The sequence below is a fragment of the Sphaeramia orbicularis genome, chromosome 5 (assembly GCF_902148855.1).
Source record: "Sphaeramia orbicularis chromosome 5, fSphaOr1.1, whole genome shotgun sequence".
NCBI lineage: Eukaryota > Metazoa > Chordata > Actinopteri > Kurtiformes > Apogonidae > Sphaeramia > Sphaeramia orbicularis.
This window is the reverse complement of record NC_043961.1, coordinates 29781411-29798513: the sequence shown is the minus strand read 5'-3', so window position 1 is coordinate 29798513 and position 17103 is coordinate 29781411. Positions and strand designations below refer to the sequence as shown.

General features: G+C 37.2%; 2 protein-coding genes across 2 annotated transcripts in view; both read left to right on the top strand.

Annotated features, from left to right (window-relative positions):
* LOC115419616 (guanine nucleotide-binding protein G(i) subunit alpha-2-like) overlaps positions 1 to 7822 on the top strand; it is a 71793-nt gene extending 63971 nt beyond the window's left edge. The window contains exons 5-9 of the mRNA XM_030134501.1: positions 699 to 827; positions 4109 to 4238; positions 4438 to 4591; positions 6576 to 6792; positions 6885 to 7822. Coding sequence (XP_029990361.1) covers positions 699 to 827; positions 4109 to 4238; positions 4438 to 4591; positions 6576 to 6766 — 604 coding nt within the window. The 3' untranslated portion in view covers positions 6767 to 6792; positions 6885 to 7822. The remainder of the gene's footprint in view (positions 1 to 698; positions 828 to 4108; positions 4239 to 4437; positions 4592 to 6575; positions 6793 to 6884) is intronic.
* A 4553-nt stretch (positions 7823 to 12375) lies between these two features.
* On the top strand, positions 12376 to 15404 carry LOC115419618 (PAK4-inhibitor inka1-like). The gene is made up of 3 exons (XM_030134502.1): positions 12376 to 12501; positions 12596 to 12629; positions 14297 to 15404. Exons 2-3 carry the CDS (start codon positions 12612 to 12614, stop codon positions 15287 to 15289), a joined length of 1011 nt encoding a protein of 336 aa, XP_029990362.1. The 5' UTR covers positions 12376 to 12501; positions 12596 to 12611; the 3' UTR covers positions 15290 to 15404.
* The last annotated feature ends 1699 nt before the right edge of the window (positions 15405 to 17103 follow it).

The following is a 17103-nucleotide window of genomic DNA, read 5'->3' as shown; positions in this document are numbered from 1 at the left end:
ATCCAGGGCATGACATGTTGAAACTGTCAACAGTTATTTTTTCATTTTTTTCTTGCTAACCATAAACAAAAAAATAATTTGCATTTGTTTGTGTCTGTCTGATGCAGCCACGCCTTTTGAAATGCAAGACAGATTTTTCTACAAATATTTCCTAATAATATTTGACATGGGGGTATCCAAAAACTTTTTTCCACTACTGTACACTGGGTTACAAAATAAGTAGATGCTAGTGCTTAGTTTTTTTATTTATAATTGCTGATGACAAATTAAAATGAATGTGGAATATGTCAGCAGTTTTAAGAAGTCTTTCATCAGTTTAGCCTTAAGCTGTAAAAAATATTCTTTATTCATAATGAAGTACAAAATATATCATTTGCTAAAGCAGTTGATATATTGGCTTAGCAATTTATACGAAGGCAATGAAACCAACATTCATTAGATTCCTGAGTAAATGAAAGTATCCATTCAATCAGCTACTCTCTAAACAGAATGCCACAGTAAATCTGGACCACAGTGTGATTAAACAGTGATCTTAGAAAAACCACTGTCTCATATTTCATAGCTTTGTGAAGCAGAAAATAGAGAAACTTTACCTCACCTGAACATCACACTTCTGTCCCCTCTCCCTGTACAGCTGGAGGTCAGCTCTTCTAATTTTACATGTATATATGACAAATCTTCCTGTGTCTTCTTCTCAGCTACTTGAATGACTTGGAGAGGATAGCCAAGCCAGATTACATCCCCACACAGCAAGACGTGCTGCGGACTCGAGTTAAGACCACCGGCATTGTGGAGACACATTTCACCTTCAAGGACCTGCACTTCAAGTAAGACTTCTGTTTAGTAAGGGCTTTATTTCACACATCAGATTTCATAGTTTTAATGAACGGTGGCATTTACCCAGTGTCTTATTTAGTGACTGAACAGATCAGAGCATGAGTTGCCTTCAGGATCTGTCAAACTCTACTCAGCAAATGATGCCAACGATTTGATTTGGCTCACCACCTGGCACATTTTGTTTGAAATGTTCTAATGAATATTTTAAGTGTGAGGATTTGCACAATATGCCTGTTTATAGATGTGACGAGTCATTGTAAAACTTATCTGATACATTTTGATCTCTGTGTGGTACTCAGGACATCACTGATTTACTTTTTCTTTTTTTTTTTCATGAGTCATGCAGCCATGTGCTTACTAAAAGGGACGGTATGTTTGTGCAAATTTCCCCCATTTCGGAAACTCTGAATTTCCAGAAAGGAAAACATTAGTTTTCTGTTGTGAAATGGATTCACTCACACTGTAACAAAGGGGATCCATTGAAGAGAGGAGGGGAAGCCTCAGTCTCTGGGGATTTACAGTGTGGGATTTTGGTAGCTGGATTGTTATCAGAGAACAATTTCAAAGTGTTCATTAATAGGAAAGCTTTTATGTTTCCGAACAGTTTCAGTGTCTTCTTCAAAATAAGGGCTTTATCACTGTTGATATGTTCATAATGGTTTATTACTCACTGAGATAAACATTGTCATCACCCACACAAATGTGCATTGTGATTTATATCTGATGAGAGATTTTAGGGGAAATTGTCTGTAACATACTGATTGAGAAGTACATTTGCTCAAAGTCATGTGTGCTCCTGTTGTGAATTTGTATGTAATATTTATGTCATGATGTATTTTATTTCTCTGTTGAGGATATAAACTAAACTCAACAAGCACATGTTTAGCTCCAGCAGTCTCTTCAGCAGTGATATATGTAGCTTATGTAAGCAACGCTGGAGATGAGTCCACATTTAAAGTAAACCCTCTAAAGTATGTCACTGTTATAATGAGCTGTGCTTACTCAGCCTGGGGTCGTCTGTCCGTGAGAGTCAGTGTTCTGCTCTAATGAACCTGTGAAGTGAAAACTGCTTAGCAAGAGGAATAAAGTGCCATGAACAAAGTGTGTCACTCAGATTCTACAAAAAGGTTGCAGTTTGTGCTCTCCACCAAGCCTTACTCTATCAAGTTTAAGCTTCTTCTTCTTAATATTAGATGGAGAAAAATCTTCAGTCTGGATGAAGCATGGGTCGTCTATCATCCATCTAGGCATCATCTTCATGAATAACTCATTTGGGATTGTAGTGTGAACCTACTGCCACTGAGCTGCAACCTGTTTTTAACCAATAAAGACCCAGAGCTACTGTTGTGGCACTTCTCAAATGATTTTTTTTCCCTACATTTTACTTTTCTTATGTGATTTATCATTTATTCATTCATTCATTCATTTATGTATTTATGTATTTATTTCATTTCATTTTATTTTATTTTATTTTATTTTATTTTATTTTATTTTATTTTATTTTATTTTATTTTATTTATTTATTTAATAGGGACAGTGCATATTAATGAACATCTACAACAATTGCAGCTATAAATATGCCAGATTGTAGCAGCAGTGCTAATTTCCATCTGTAGTCCCTAGGCAGGTGACAAGAAAGACAGTTGACAAAAAGGCAAAATATCGTAAAAGACACCATAAAAAGACAGTAGACAGAAATGCAAAACATCCTAAAAACACACAGAACAACACAGTGAGGATGATCTACTGATGGTCACAGGCTTGGTTTTCCTTCATCCAATGTTTAAATTGTGATTTGAACGAGGCATATGATTGTGAGTCTCTTATGTTGTATGTATCGTCATGTATTGTAAAATTATCCTTTGTGTTTTGTTTTTTTTTAATTTAAGTGAAAGCCAGGTATTCTATCATATTTAATTACCAATCATGTAGATGTTCATAAACGCTGAAATGAAAGTTGAGGGTTATTGTATCAGAAACAGAGAAAACTTAAGAAAAAATTATTTTTTTCAGCAAAGATATCAATAACAACATAAATCAAGTGTGTCCATCCACTGTCACTGATCAAACTCCATTGGTTTTACTGGTGAATCAATGTTGTAGAAGATAACAGTGTTTCCACATTCACTACGGAGCCTCTGAGTATCCAGATGGGTCATATCTGATGACTAGGGATGTAACGATATGAAAATTTCATATCACGATTATTGTGACCAAAATTATCACAGTTATCATTATTATCGCGGCATTGTTGAAATTGTGCTCAAAATGTTCAAAAAATACTTATACACACACTAAAATAATTTAACCAAAATTTTATTAAAAAAAACAAACAAGTACAATAACATGCACATTGTACTTTCTTTTGGCAGAAACATTCAAATATTAACCCTTCGTGGTCTGAGCTTATTTTGGCCATTTTTCAGTACTTCTGATTTTGCCTTTATATACTATATAAACAAATGTTTACTATACCCATGTTTGGTATCTTTTTTTTTCAGCACAACTTCATTTATATCAACTGCCTATTATTTTTTTTCACATTAACCTACTATATCAACATAAAAGGACAAAAATAAATAAAATCCGATTTTAAAAATGTATATACTTTATTACATAAATAACACAAAGATGCTTAACGAACCTTTTCAAAGACTTTAAAAGTGAATATTGGTTCCAAATATTAGGTAAATAAAATTAGAATTGTAATAAATTAAAACTATACTCAAATATTTGACATAAAAGCAGATCTTTACATAGACGTTTTCTCCGGAAAAGTGCGGTAATCAGACATGGTTATCATGAATTTAAACGGTAATACTAACCATTGGCAGTTTTACCACAGTTTATCGTTATACGTTACATCCCTACTGATGACATGAAAAGACGACAAACTGCGTTTTACACCAGGTATTTACATGTATTGATAAGATTAGTGGATCAACACTTGTTTAATATTTTAGATCAGTAGATGGTTTGGGTCTTCATGTGTTAAGCTCAGTGTTACCACAGCAACTACATTGTGCTAAAATGCCAACAAATGCCAGGAAAATGACAAGGACTGTGCGTGAACACCCTGCCCTGAAGACTTAAACCAACAGAAATGTATTCAAAGCATAGGGAAAAGAGAAAGAGCACTCATCTCCAGAGGGAGACCTTCAGGCCACATGTCTGTCACTCTGAAGGACTGTTGTTTCTCCACTGCTCGGTCCCATCTGCTGTTTTACAATAACAGTACGTTCACTCTGTCCCACTGTCTGTGTCTGCGCAGGATGTTTGATGTCGGTGGCCAGCGGTCAGAAAGAAAGAAGTGGATCCACTGCTTTGAGGGAGTCACAGCCATCATTTTCTGCGTAGCCATGAGCGCCTACGACCTGGTCCTAGCAGAGGATGAGGAGATGGTGAGTCTGGCTGGTTTAGCTTTAATTAAAAAAAAAAAAAAAAAAAAATCTTCACATTTGTTTCACTGTAGAGCCCATTCCCAGGATAATTTAAAGTGGGGAGGGAGGTTGGGGTTTCAGTGAACTCATTTCCTTTATGTGCCCTACTTGTGCTCTGTAATAATCTCTTTATCTCCACATTTGTGCCTGTCCCACCCAGAACCGGATGCATGAGAGCATGAAGCTGTTCGACTCCATCTGCAACAACAAGTGGTTCACAGAGACGTCCATCATCCTGTTCCTCAATAAGAAGGACCTGTTTGAGGAGAAGATCACCCACAGCCCTCTGACCATCTGTTTCCCAGAGTACACTGGTATGAACATGTGCCACAAACACAGACCAGGGCCATTTTACTGTGCAGCTTCACTGGATTTATATCTATTTATTGTGGTCATTTTCACCAGCACTTCTTTTTTTATGAGTGAGATTTAAGAGTTGATTGAATTTTTTCATCCATTATTTTTTTCTTAAAGGGGTCTTATTTTGCTGAACCCACTTTTATTAGTCTTTGGTACATTTATTTGTGCATTTGGACCCTAATAGTTCAAAAAGTTTGAATTTGAACCCTCCAAGTGCTGCAAAGCTATCTTTATATTCATTTTGGCAAAAATCAAGTGGATTTCTACAACTGGTTTTAATTCCTTCTTAATTTGTTATGTTTATAACAAGTTACGTCACAACATTCGCACATATAAGGTCAAGACTTCTGACGAACATTTCTCAGAGTACGCCATGGTTGTTTATCAGCAGCAGCGGTTGTAGTCCATACTGAAAATATGTCCAAACTTTGAGCCGATTACCTAAAATGTTCAGTTGTTGGTTGTATTAACGAACACAAGTGGCTGAACGGGACAGAGCAGCATGGTCAACAACTTGGAGGGGGTGGGGTGTGAATTGGCTCATTTGGATTTAAAGGGCCAGCGCTCAAAAGGACCTTTCTGGTGTCATTACCCAGAAATAGGGTTGAAGATGGACCTGTGGAGTTGAGTTAATGAAGAATTCACACCCAAGTATAGCATTTACAGTTTATGTAGACCACAGGGAAATGTATCATTTAAAAAAGCAAAATATCCTTCCTTTAATTAACCCTTTAAACCCTAAGCCTAAAATGGTCCACCTGGACTTTTTTTCTTATTTTGACTACAAAAAGGTTAGAAAATATGCTGTGAGTGAGTCTGTTTGCCCATTTTTCCTCAGCACTTTTTTTGTACCAGATCTTTCAAAATCTAGCCATCATTTACAAATTACTGCATGTTATAATTCTGCTAAAACAGCTTACTCTCTAGCTTCTAGTACAGGCATGACTGAAATTACTGTAATGACCCAATAAAGCCTATAAAACACAACATCTCAGGTTACAGAAATCGTTGGAATTTTTCCAGTTGCACAGTGAAAGAGTTACAGCCATCCAAACTGCATATGCACAGGGTGTGTCAGCGATGACACGTCAGGTTTTAAAGAGTTAATTTCATATTGTCAGAATTTTGACATTTTTCTCCTAAAGAGGGAAAATTTCTAGAATCTGTTTCTGCCACTTACTAACCAGCATAATTTGCAATATCACATGTATTTTGGAATACATTTTGATACAGACTATGCAAAAAAAAAACATTGTTTGTTGTTTTAACAAGTTATAATATAATAATAATATAAAGTACAGAAATGCATTGGTGATACAAAGCTACTTGGAATTTACAGGAAATATGTCTTAAAATATGTTTAGGAAAAAAGTGTTAAGTATTCAGTGTGACTTCCCTTTGCACTTGGTATGTCTTCACCTGATTTGTCACAGATTATGACATTTCCTTCACTAATTTTCAGCTGTTTCACAAAGTTTCATTCAACCCATGTCAAATGTTTGCTCAGTTCAAATTTTTTGTGTGTGATATGCATTTTGTGCACATTATCGTGAGACTGGTAAATAAATGTGTGCTTATTTACAACCTCGAAAAAGCAGAGCTAAAGGTGACCTAAGATTATTCCACAGTACTGTAATATTTAGAAGTGTGATGTGTGTTGATACTACAAACACTAACGTACTTTTTGAGCACAAAGGCAAACTTGTAATTCATACATATTCAGATCGTTTTTCAAGGTAATTTAATATATTTTGTTGATTAGAAACCATACTGGATTTTTTCAACATATAAATATATTTTATTTATGTATTCACTGAACCAGGTATGATTACTCCAATTTTTTCACTTCTGTTGTACTTCATCACAAAACACTGCAGAGTATGAGATGTTTACTAAAAGGTATTTTGAGGTTGTTTGTCCTTCATGTCTGTCCCTCAGGTCCTAACAGGTACGAGGAGGCCCAGGCTTACATCCAGACCAAATTTGAGGACCTGAACAAGAAGAAAGACACCAAGGAAATCTACACCCACTTCACCTGCGCCACCGACACCAAGAACGTGCAGTTTGTGTTCGACGCCGTCACTGACGTCATCATCAAGAACAACCTGAAGGACTGTGGCCTCTTCTAAACTAACAAGTCTAAGACGGAGTCAAGGTGAAGCAGAAAGAACGTGACCAAGCTAACAAGTCCTGAAATAATGTATGTTTGAAATAACTGACTTGTGTGTGCTTTCTGTGTTTTCTTAGATTACTTGAACAGTTCTGTTGCCCATAGCGATGGGGGGAAATACACACATCATGAATGACTGCACTGGCCAACCACAATCTCTGCTTCTGATCTGCTTTTTATAAAGACACCTAAGAGACTGAAAACCTGACGAGCCTTGCAGAATTTCAACGATTGCTGATCCAGTGGCTCGTAATGTTAACTCTTTGGGCTATGACCACAAATCAACATTTATTATTGTATTTTTGTTCTTTTTTTTTTTTTTCTTTATTTTTAATTACTAGAGGAAGCAAAGGAAACCTTTTTTTTTTTATAATAAATGCATTCATTTTACTTTAGAAAATCTGATGTGCAAATTATTAAACTTTTAATCACATAAAGCTTATTTTTTAAGAGAAGAAGCACAGGCATGGACATCATATGATTGATAAAGGAAAGTGCTTTTTTTTATAATGTTTACATAAGTTCACCATTCATAGCCAAACCGTATATCGTTCTGCATGACTCATGTTGGCAAAATATTAGCTCTGTAATCTCTGCACAATTTACCTAACATTCCTACAAAAATAAAAAAAAAAGAAATAAAAAGGTAAAACGACAAAAAAAGCTTCACATGCAGGGGGAAATAATGGCAAAAGTCTAACTGATATTTAAAGTATGTGTGTACCTAACATTCTTTCACTTTTTATAGTACCATTTCCATGTCTGTTGCAGTATGTTTGTGCCTTGACTTCTGTTTACAACCATTTCCTAGATATGCTTTCTGTACTGTTTGACCTACTGTGCGCCTATATTTTTTTTTCCATTTTCTGGCTAGCACCTATGAATATATAGTGATTATTAATGAGAGACGAAAATCTAATTCTGAAAAAGGTTAGTGTTTTTGGTAAATATTAAAATGCTTTAAAGTCCTATATGATTTAATTTAAATAAAAGTAGAGATCACCTGATTCTTGCACATTGTTTTTACTCTCCATTTTATTACGCCCATGTTTCACTGCTATACAATGTCATTTTTCTGATGTTATTGTTACTCTTCATGCAGCAGACGGTTTAATGGTGACAGCAGACTGTAAGGATTATACTGTTATGCTCAAAAGATGGAACAAAATGGTGCATCTTAAAATGTTACAGTGGACAGATTTCACTGGAGGAGTTTATTTAATTCATTAGATGTAAAGGAAGGAACTAGCTAAATGAAATTAGCTGCTGTAGTGTGGTCCAAAGAAACACCATTCTTAGGGTCAGTCATACATGGATTAAAGTAAAATAGCCAAATCCTCAAGGGAAAGATGTTCAGACCTAGTAGAACTTTTCCAGTTTGTTAAATGGTACATTCTCCCTTTTTCATTACAAGTACAATAGCACATAAATTAATGATGAGTTCATTTTTATAATTCATTTTAGTGCAGATGGTATACACCTAGGCTTACTCACTCCCAAACAAGCCAATTCCGCCATCTAGTGGATATTTAAAATGCAGACTCAGTTACCTGTGCCAAAGTAATTCTTCCAACCTTTGATTTAGTAGTTTTTTTTTCCTTCAGATGTACTCCAGTCTTCCTAATTATGTTTTTTGTCTTAGAAATAGCTGTTTACTCTTTATGGAACTATTTTTCTATTGGAGTAGCCAAAATGACTCAGCTGGGAGAGCGTTAGACTAAAGATCTAAAGGTCTCTGGTTTAATCCCATGAGTATGTCATTGGTTCAGATGACCAGTTTTGAACAGTATGTCTTAACTAGATTCAGAGACATGAAAATGAAGTGAGAAGATGTTAATGGTGTTTTCTGTCACATAGATAATAGTGCTAATTAATGCAGCTTGTCTTAGCTCTGCACACGCCTCATCATTTGTCAGTTTTGTCTGGATGCTCTGTTGAATAAGAAAAGTAATAAAACAGATACATAAAAAACATGGAGCATTAAAACAGACAGCACACACTGTAAAATGTACTGTTTTCAGGATGTATTGCATCAACCCTTTCATACATAGTGAGACAGAGTCATTCAAAGGTAAACTGAAACCACAATCTTTGCACTGCATTAAATTGCTATATGATTGACTCATGCTGTTTTAAAAATTAAAACCAAAACCTTTTTTTCTTCAAGTATCGTAAAGCTAGAGATTTACGGGCACATATTTATAAAAAATAATCCAGTTCCTGGCCAAAAAAGTCCTGAACCAGCCTTTAAACTAAATGAATGGGTAAGTTCCCAATATTCTAGATTAGATAATTACTCCAGTGAGGAATATGTGAATATTTATATGTGTTTTGTAAGAGCAAGTGAAGATTCTTGGAAATTTTGCACTTTTTCCAAAACAACGTTCACACTGGTGCTCTGGACTAGGTTTTAATGGTATTTTCACTAGATGGCACTGCAGCTTTACAACTCAACCAAATGTACTCTGTTCTCTCAAAGCCTTGTAACCCGTGACTACTGACAAAGGATTTGTCCACAATATCATTCTCACCCTTTTGTAAAGCCTGAAATTTAATGTATCACTTTGAAAAAGCTTTAAAATTGTTTTACTGACAGGTTGTGTGAAACAAAGTAATGTGTTGAATTGACAGCTTAGTTTTATTACTTATCAGTCAATATCTGAGGACAAACTATATTTCCCTCCAATCCCATCTTTATTTTCAACCTATAAAATCCCAATATATGAATAACAAGTCTAACCCTGCGTGCAGCCACGCACAACAGCAACAAATGTAGAAAAAAAACTGTATTTCTCACTACAATGAACATGTCATTCATGACCATAATGGACAAGGACTGTGTTCAAGTACCAACTAGTGAAATAATTTAATCCATTAGGCATTTCTCTAAAGCAGGGGTGCTTCAAATATGGGCCATTCTGTCCAGAAAATTGAAAATAATCACAATTCCATTAGTAGCTCTGTGTAATTACTTAATGCATATCTGGAGAGCATAGACCGGGTTGGTGGGGTTGTATCCTTAATGGTGTTTTTTCTAGAAACATTGCATTGCCATAAGTGAAAGCCTGGAGTTGATAGGAACCTATCTGCTGCACTCTATTAACTCATTATTTTCACATAGTAATGTATGACTGCAAAATGGCTAATGTGCTGAGGCTTTTTCATGGAAAGCATCTACAGGGAAATGGGCCAAATATGGAAAAATGTAACTATATGGGGAAATGCACATGGTGAAAGAAGTGATTTAAGCTGTTTACAGGGTTTGATAAATGTGATGGAGTTTATCAAACTGCTGTAGAAATATAATCACTGCATCTAACAGTTCACACGTCACCTTACAGAGGTCTGAAGTTAGGGTTAGGACAGGCCACTAGTACCTAAATGTTAATGTTGAGCCTGTTGTGGATGTAAATCTGCACTTGAACAGCGGGCCATCAGATCACTGTTACACTCCCAAACAGTAATGAGCAGATGCATTCCTCGCAACCCATCAGATTTACATAAACATCCAGCTACTGAATAGTTTGAATAGAAGGTTGAGTACCAAACAACTGTCTAGGCTCCAAGTGTATGCTCAGTTAGGGTGCAGATCACATTTGCATTCAGCTTTTTACATTGTGCCACCAACAGGCAGACATGAAATTAAAATTAGCTGCAAAAGGAAGGGTGTAACTGTTTTGACTTCATGCAGTGTTGTTAAAAAGGCATTATGTAATTACACAAAAGAGCAGAATCAGAAAACAATATTTGTACGCAATAATGGAAGCTAGTAGTAATGCAGACAACTTACATAGACAAAATAGAATAAAATATTTGTTTAAAAAATGGATAGAGTGCTCTGCCCAGAAGGGAGTTACTGAAAAGCAATCAATCAACTACAATTCTGGATAAAGCCATAATGCAAAAGTAAGTAATAAAAAGAAATGAAACTGTCCTCAAATGTGACCCTAAGGGGTAATGAAGTGCATTGCTATTCACAGCTAGGATTTAAAGCATCTCCATCTGTCAAAACTGTACCTGAGGTTCTCCTGAAAAATGAAACAGAGTTCATTTCTAATCCCTGAGGTTATCAAGTTGATACTGAGGAAAGCTCACAGCCTATCTAATCACACATCCATCTGTCTTTATTATAGCAACGAGTAAAACTATTCTGAAACTGAGAAGGAAAGTTTAGTTTTGTAGTAGTTTAGACCTGTCCTTCCCAAGATACAGAACCTTTTTCACTTGGGAAAAAGTACAGGACGCTATGAAATGTGAATTAATCTTTAATTGCATTTTTTTTTTTTACCTCATGATAATATAAAAGTAAATTTTTGACATGCTTGCTCTTCATTTAGGTATATCTATTTATTTTTCTATTCATTAAGCTTCAGTAATGTAATTTTACTCCACTACTTTGGATCATTCCACCCTACTTTTACTTCATACTTTACTTTACATGCTGTTTGCTGGAAAAAGCCTGCTAATGCACTTTAAGTCAGGATTTTTAACAGAGTACATGTACACACTATTTTTTTTTTTTTTAATTTTAATTTAAATTTTTTAAATTTTAATTTAAATTTTTAAATCTTTCATTAATGAACTATAATAAAACTGAGCTTTACTCCCAAACACAGAATGTGTCCAGTTGGACGATTTTGAGTGAAATACATATATCAATTGACTATTTGCTTGAACACAACTGTAATGAAATGTTTTTTATGATAGTGTTCAAAAGTCTCTCCATAAAGATAGCATGTAATTTATTTAGAAAAACTTTATGTAAAATGTATCTGTAGTGAACGCTACACAAGTGGTAATACCAATTATCTGATAATGTAGAAAAAATATCAACTAATCAAACAATCCATCTTGTAATTGTGGTTTTGTGCTTTAGAGCAGTTGCTTTGGAGTAATTATTTTTGATTTATTGACTTATTTTGCATATACATAACATTAATGAAAGACATAATAAAACAGTAAAGGTACAGGGAGTGGCAGAAAGTCTAAAATGGCTTGTTTTAAAGTCCCCACCTTATAAATACAATTATTGCAAATATTATTGTTTTAACTGAAGCTTAAATAACACACATGCATGAAAGGGTTAATACAGTTATTTTAGTCCTCTGTCTGATTAAACAATATAAATATGTTTTTTGCTTCACTAATCTGTTCATCTTATATGAGTTTGCAGAATGTTGACGGAAAATATAGTGAAAATATGGATTTTATGGTTATTGATAATGATTTCTCTATTGTTTGGGTCACATATGTTGCTTATCTTTTTTATTTTTTGAGTCTTGTGTTGAAAAAGTGTGGGGACATTAAAGTGCCCATGTGTTTTTCATCACATGGACTCATATGTTCATGTCCACACACACACACACACACACACACACACACACACACACACACACACACACACACACACACACACACACACACACACACACACAGCGCTGGGTTTGCGGAAAAGCCGCGCGTCTTGCTGCGCTCTGATTGGCTCCTGTGGCCGCTCGTCGCCGTCGCTGCGGCGGAGCGCGGAGGTGTAAAAGGAGGCGAACAGGGCTCATGGTTTCACTCAACACATCTGCGTCTAAACCAGCGGATGGAACCAGGACTGAAGTCTGTACTGTAGCTCTGATCGAATCCTAGACTTTTTTTTTTTCTTCTTCATGGGAATATATCATTTTGGCGAAGGCAGTGAAGTTAGAGGTGAGTTTGTGGTTGTTTGAATTTCGCACAGAGGAGTTTGTATGAGTAAAGTGTAGAATCTTACCTTTATTTTTAATGTTTTTTTTTCTTGTAGGATCAGAACTTTACAAATGAGAGGAGAGGAAATGGTGAGTTCACTTTATGTATAAATACCTATTCACATATAAAAACAAAAATCGACTGTTTTTCCACATACACTACAGCTATTATCTGTTTATCTAGACTTATTACTAATTATTATAAACAATGAAAGAGGCGCTCGTTAAACTGAATAGAAGTTCAGCATATGGAGACAACATCTGCCAGCTGAGCAGACGGATGAACGGTCAGTGATGCTCCGATGCCTTCAAACTGGAAATCTGTGCATTTGGACACAACAACATCACTGCCTGGAGTTAAAACGTGACGGTAATTGGTGCTAAATATCGGAGGCATATGTGACAGTTGTAACAGTTAACCGGGCATGGCTTGTTTTGAACGCATGAAAACAAAAAAACGCATAAACTAGGGTCCGTTTTTCACGCAGGTCGCGTTTCCTCCTTTGTCCGTCTCCATCTACTTTCTCAAGGTCTTGCAACATCTCGCAGAGTTATGGGGAGAAGAAAACGGGGCCAGAAGGTCTTGCACCAGTGTCAAATGGTTTAATGGACAGTGTAGACTCAGACAGCAGAGGTCATCCAGGCTGGAAGGTCAGGGCACTGACAAGAGAGGAGGGAAGAAACTATGCTGTCATGTTGGTTTGAGTTGGATCTGACCTCTGTGACCTGTACTTTGTCATGTAGAGATGATCTATTTGTGTGAATTCACATATCTCAGGTCAGTTTTTCATTTTGAGTTGCAAGCTGTTGCAGGTTATTGCTGTTTCTGCAGGACTTCATTGCATTGTCTAAAGTTAGTGTCATACTTTACTCTGGTTAAAACAAACTTAGCAAGACCTCGTGTGTATTAAGATATTTTCATTGTCTGCTTGACTTCTACTCTCTCACACACTCTGTCACATGATCTGGTATGCCCTGTTTGAGTTTAAGAGTAAGCCACTGCTGCTCACTGGCTGGTTCTGGCCAATCAGCACGGTGAGACTGAAAGGAAACAGGAGTATTATATGCCTTAAGTGTGTCACTGGTGAATTTCATATGCAGGCACGCAGCCCCCTTAAAGAGGCAGGATCCTTCCCTGTAGCTACACCAACATCCACTTGATGTCAGATTCTCTGATACGGTGCAGGCGTCTTGAAATTTGCTGGTGGAGGTTTCCAAACGTTAGAAGGTGTGATTGTAGGTATTTCATTTATCAGACAGGGGTAGTTGTCTGTTTACCTGCTTTACTAGTTCCAGCTACTTCCTGTAGCCTTTGTCAGAAGCCACCTCTGTCTAATAAATGAATTACCTACAATAATTATATGTGTAAGACAGTATGAACCTTTACCAGATTGTAAGAAGGTGTTTACATCTGAGGTTTTCAGCTGAATCACTCATGAGTCTAAACTAGGGCGTTCACTCTTCACAGTTGTTGGTGTGGTTGAGTAAATTAACAAATGGATTTGTTTAGTGTTGATCTGTCTCTATTGTAAAATCATTTTCTTTGAACAGCATCTTGATTTGCTCATGTAAGCAAGTCTGAGCCTGCCCGCCGAGCCGTCCCTGATACTCCACAGTTACTCAACCCGTGTTATTAGAGCGTCACAGCACATCTGTCAGGCTTTGAACATTTCCAGTCACCTGCATTTGGATTCCATGTAATAATGTGGCTGTTTCCTGTAAACTTTGGTCTGACTCTTTGCCTTTTGTCTCCTCAGCTTTGTCTACGTGACTCCGGTGACTGCTTACGAGAGCAGATGCAATATATGATGAAGTCGCTGCAAGACCTGAAACAACTGCGAAAAACCTGCCCCGTGGTGCGACGACCCTTCGCTCCCATCAACAGCCAGCTCCCAGCATTAGCTCGCCACTCTGCGGTGGCACGTGCATGTCAACAGCGAGCTCTGCAGCGAGAGCAGCGTACACGTCTGCGAATGTCTGACGCCAGCACCACCAGCACCTACGACTCCGCCTGCTGCCTGGCCAGTCCTCTAGAGGAGGAGGAGGAGGATGACTCCAGCAGCCGACTAGGCCTCAGCGCCAGCCTGGATCTGGTCAGCCCCAGCAGTCAGAAGAGCCTGGAGTTTGATTCAGGCTACTCTGAAGCATCGTGGCAAGACGAGCGGGTTGTTCTCAGGAGGACGAGGAATGTGCGAGTGTCTTCATCTGCTTGTCTACGCACAAACCGAGCCCCTAGTGGACGTATTCGACCCAAATCCACCTCTGACGCCTGTCTAGAAAGTTGGACATCTTTTGAGGTTGGTGACCCAGAGGACTGGACGAACTCTTTATTGACCAGAGGACGCAACCGCCAACCTTTGGTTCTGGGCGACAACAGCTTTGCAGACCTCATACAGAACTGGATGGACCTGCCAGACTGCCCTGAGCCCACAGAGCTGAAGCCAAGTACAAGACAGAGGATGGGCAGAGGCTTCTTTGTTAACATGAGAAGGAAGCTGGCAGGGTTTTCTAAGAGTGTAGAGGACCGAGTGAGGATGAGATCCACAGACTCTTCTCGCGTTAACAGAACTGCAAATGCCACAAAGCGTCTGTCATGTCCAGTTGGACCCTCACAACCCAAAGTGCCCTTTTTCCATCAGTCCCTCTCAGGCATTAATGAGCTGGACACAGACTTCTACCAGTTTGCTGCCCTTATGAAGTCCGGCAGTCGACAACCTATAATATGCAAGGACATCATCGGCTATATTTGATTTCACACGTGCAAACAGGACAATCTTCAGAGTCACTTTATTTTTTTATATGTCTTTTAAAATTTTTACATACTGTGACAAAACTATCAGAAATAAAGATGTTCTCATAATTTGAGATATGTATGCTCTCATTCATATTCTTCACATTCTGCATATTAAACACACACTGTGGTTTTTTGATATTATATATAAATTATGAAGCATTTTATGAACCATACTCAAATGAGTTTAGTCACTGCTCATTATGGTCAGACAGTGGCTCATCTTTGCACTGCAGCAAATGAATGTGGTTTCATATGTTTTTATCTGACTAGTATTACTCTCGGCATGCATGACAAAGATTGTAGATGCACAGTTCATTGTAACTAGTGTTTAAAAAGATAAATTAAAGACTGATGGTATCTCAGAAGTGCAGACCTGTAGTCATTCCAGGACTAATAAAGGCATTTGAATTGGTAAAGTTTGTTTTAAGTATTTCTGTTGATACCAACGGACTCAGTATTTTCCAAAGATTTCTGCTCTTGCTCAATAAAAAGCTGGGCTGAATTCTTTGTAGATGCTTGAAACAGGACGACAAAGCTATTTACAGGCCAAAAACAGAGGCTGTATCAACACAGAGCTCTGTGTGCATGATGAGCTAATTCCCCATGTGTCCGCAGAGCCAGAGGTAAAAAGAGGTGAAACAGCTGGTTGCAGATGGAGCAGGAGTTTACTTTCCTCTTTTGCTTTATGGAGCATATCCTCTCACTAACAGTCCCTGCCTCATTTAACTTGCTCTTATTGTGGTGAAGCCTCACAGGTGGCATCAGCTCATCTGCACACATGGGTTAGTGGTATCATTAGTTCTGTGCTCAATGAGTAAAGCAAAGAAAAACAGATACAAAAGAGACTTATGGGCCACAGTAAGCCAATCATCACCTTGCTCATTAATTCAGATGAGGTAAATAGCATCGGACGTTATAAAGATAAAGAATTTACTGAGAAAAGCTTTCCCATGCCCCCTGCTGAAACTAGCCTCACCAATCATGGCTGATATCAAGGGCACGGGGGTGTGGAGAGGAGTAATGGTTCTTAGTAGGTGCCGTTTGTCTTAGCCTGTTTATCTAGGTCTCCTGGAGGAATGTCACTGCAATACGCTGCTGAGCACACAATAGCTGAGACTGAAGGAACTCTTTACATGACACAGTTATATACACGGCAATGAAAGTGTGGAACAACCTCAAAACCTTTCCTCTTCACCTTGTATGACTTTTCTCTGACAGAACTGCTGAGTTTTCTATTTCAGTCAGTAAATCCATACCATTTACATGATCTTGCCAAAAAAAGTCACCGTCTGGATAACCTAAGCAAATAGGTAAGAGTGGGATAATTCAGGGATTAATTTGTTTCAACTGGAAACTAGTTATTTAACCCTAGTATGCAATGAGTAGATTGTCATTTATTAAACAACCATGTCAGAAGAAAAATCATTGATGTAGAAAAGATGTAACTGTTTCAGAAAGGTCAAATTATTGGCCTGCATTAAGCAAATAAAACAAATACGGAGATGCTTTAAGATACTAAAATTAATAACAAAAAACCCCCCATATCATTAAGGACTGTGGTGAATCATTGTATTTGAGGAAAAAATACAATTGGGAAAATAAAACTTAAATTATCATGATGAAAGATCACTTTAATGTTTGGTGATATCAAATCATAAATATTGAATATTAGAACATTAGTTTAGTAGAGAAAGTAAAAGCATTTCCTAAGATACATTATGAAGAGAACTAAAGGGACTAAACAGTGGTATTGCCACTTATCAGTGAATC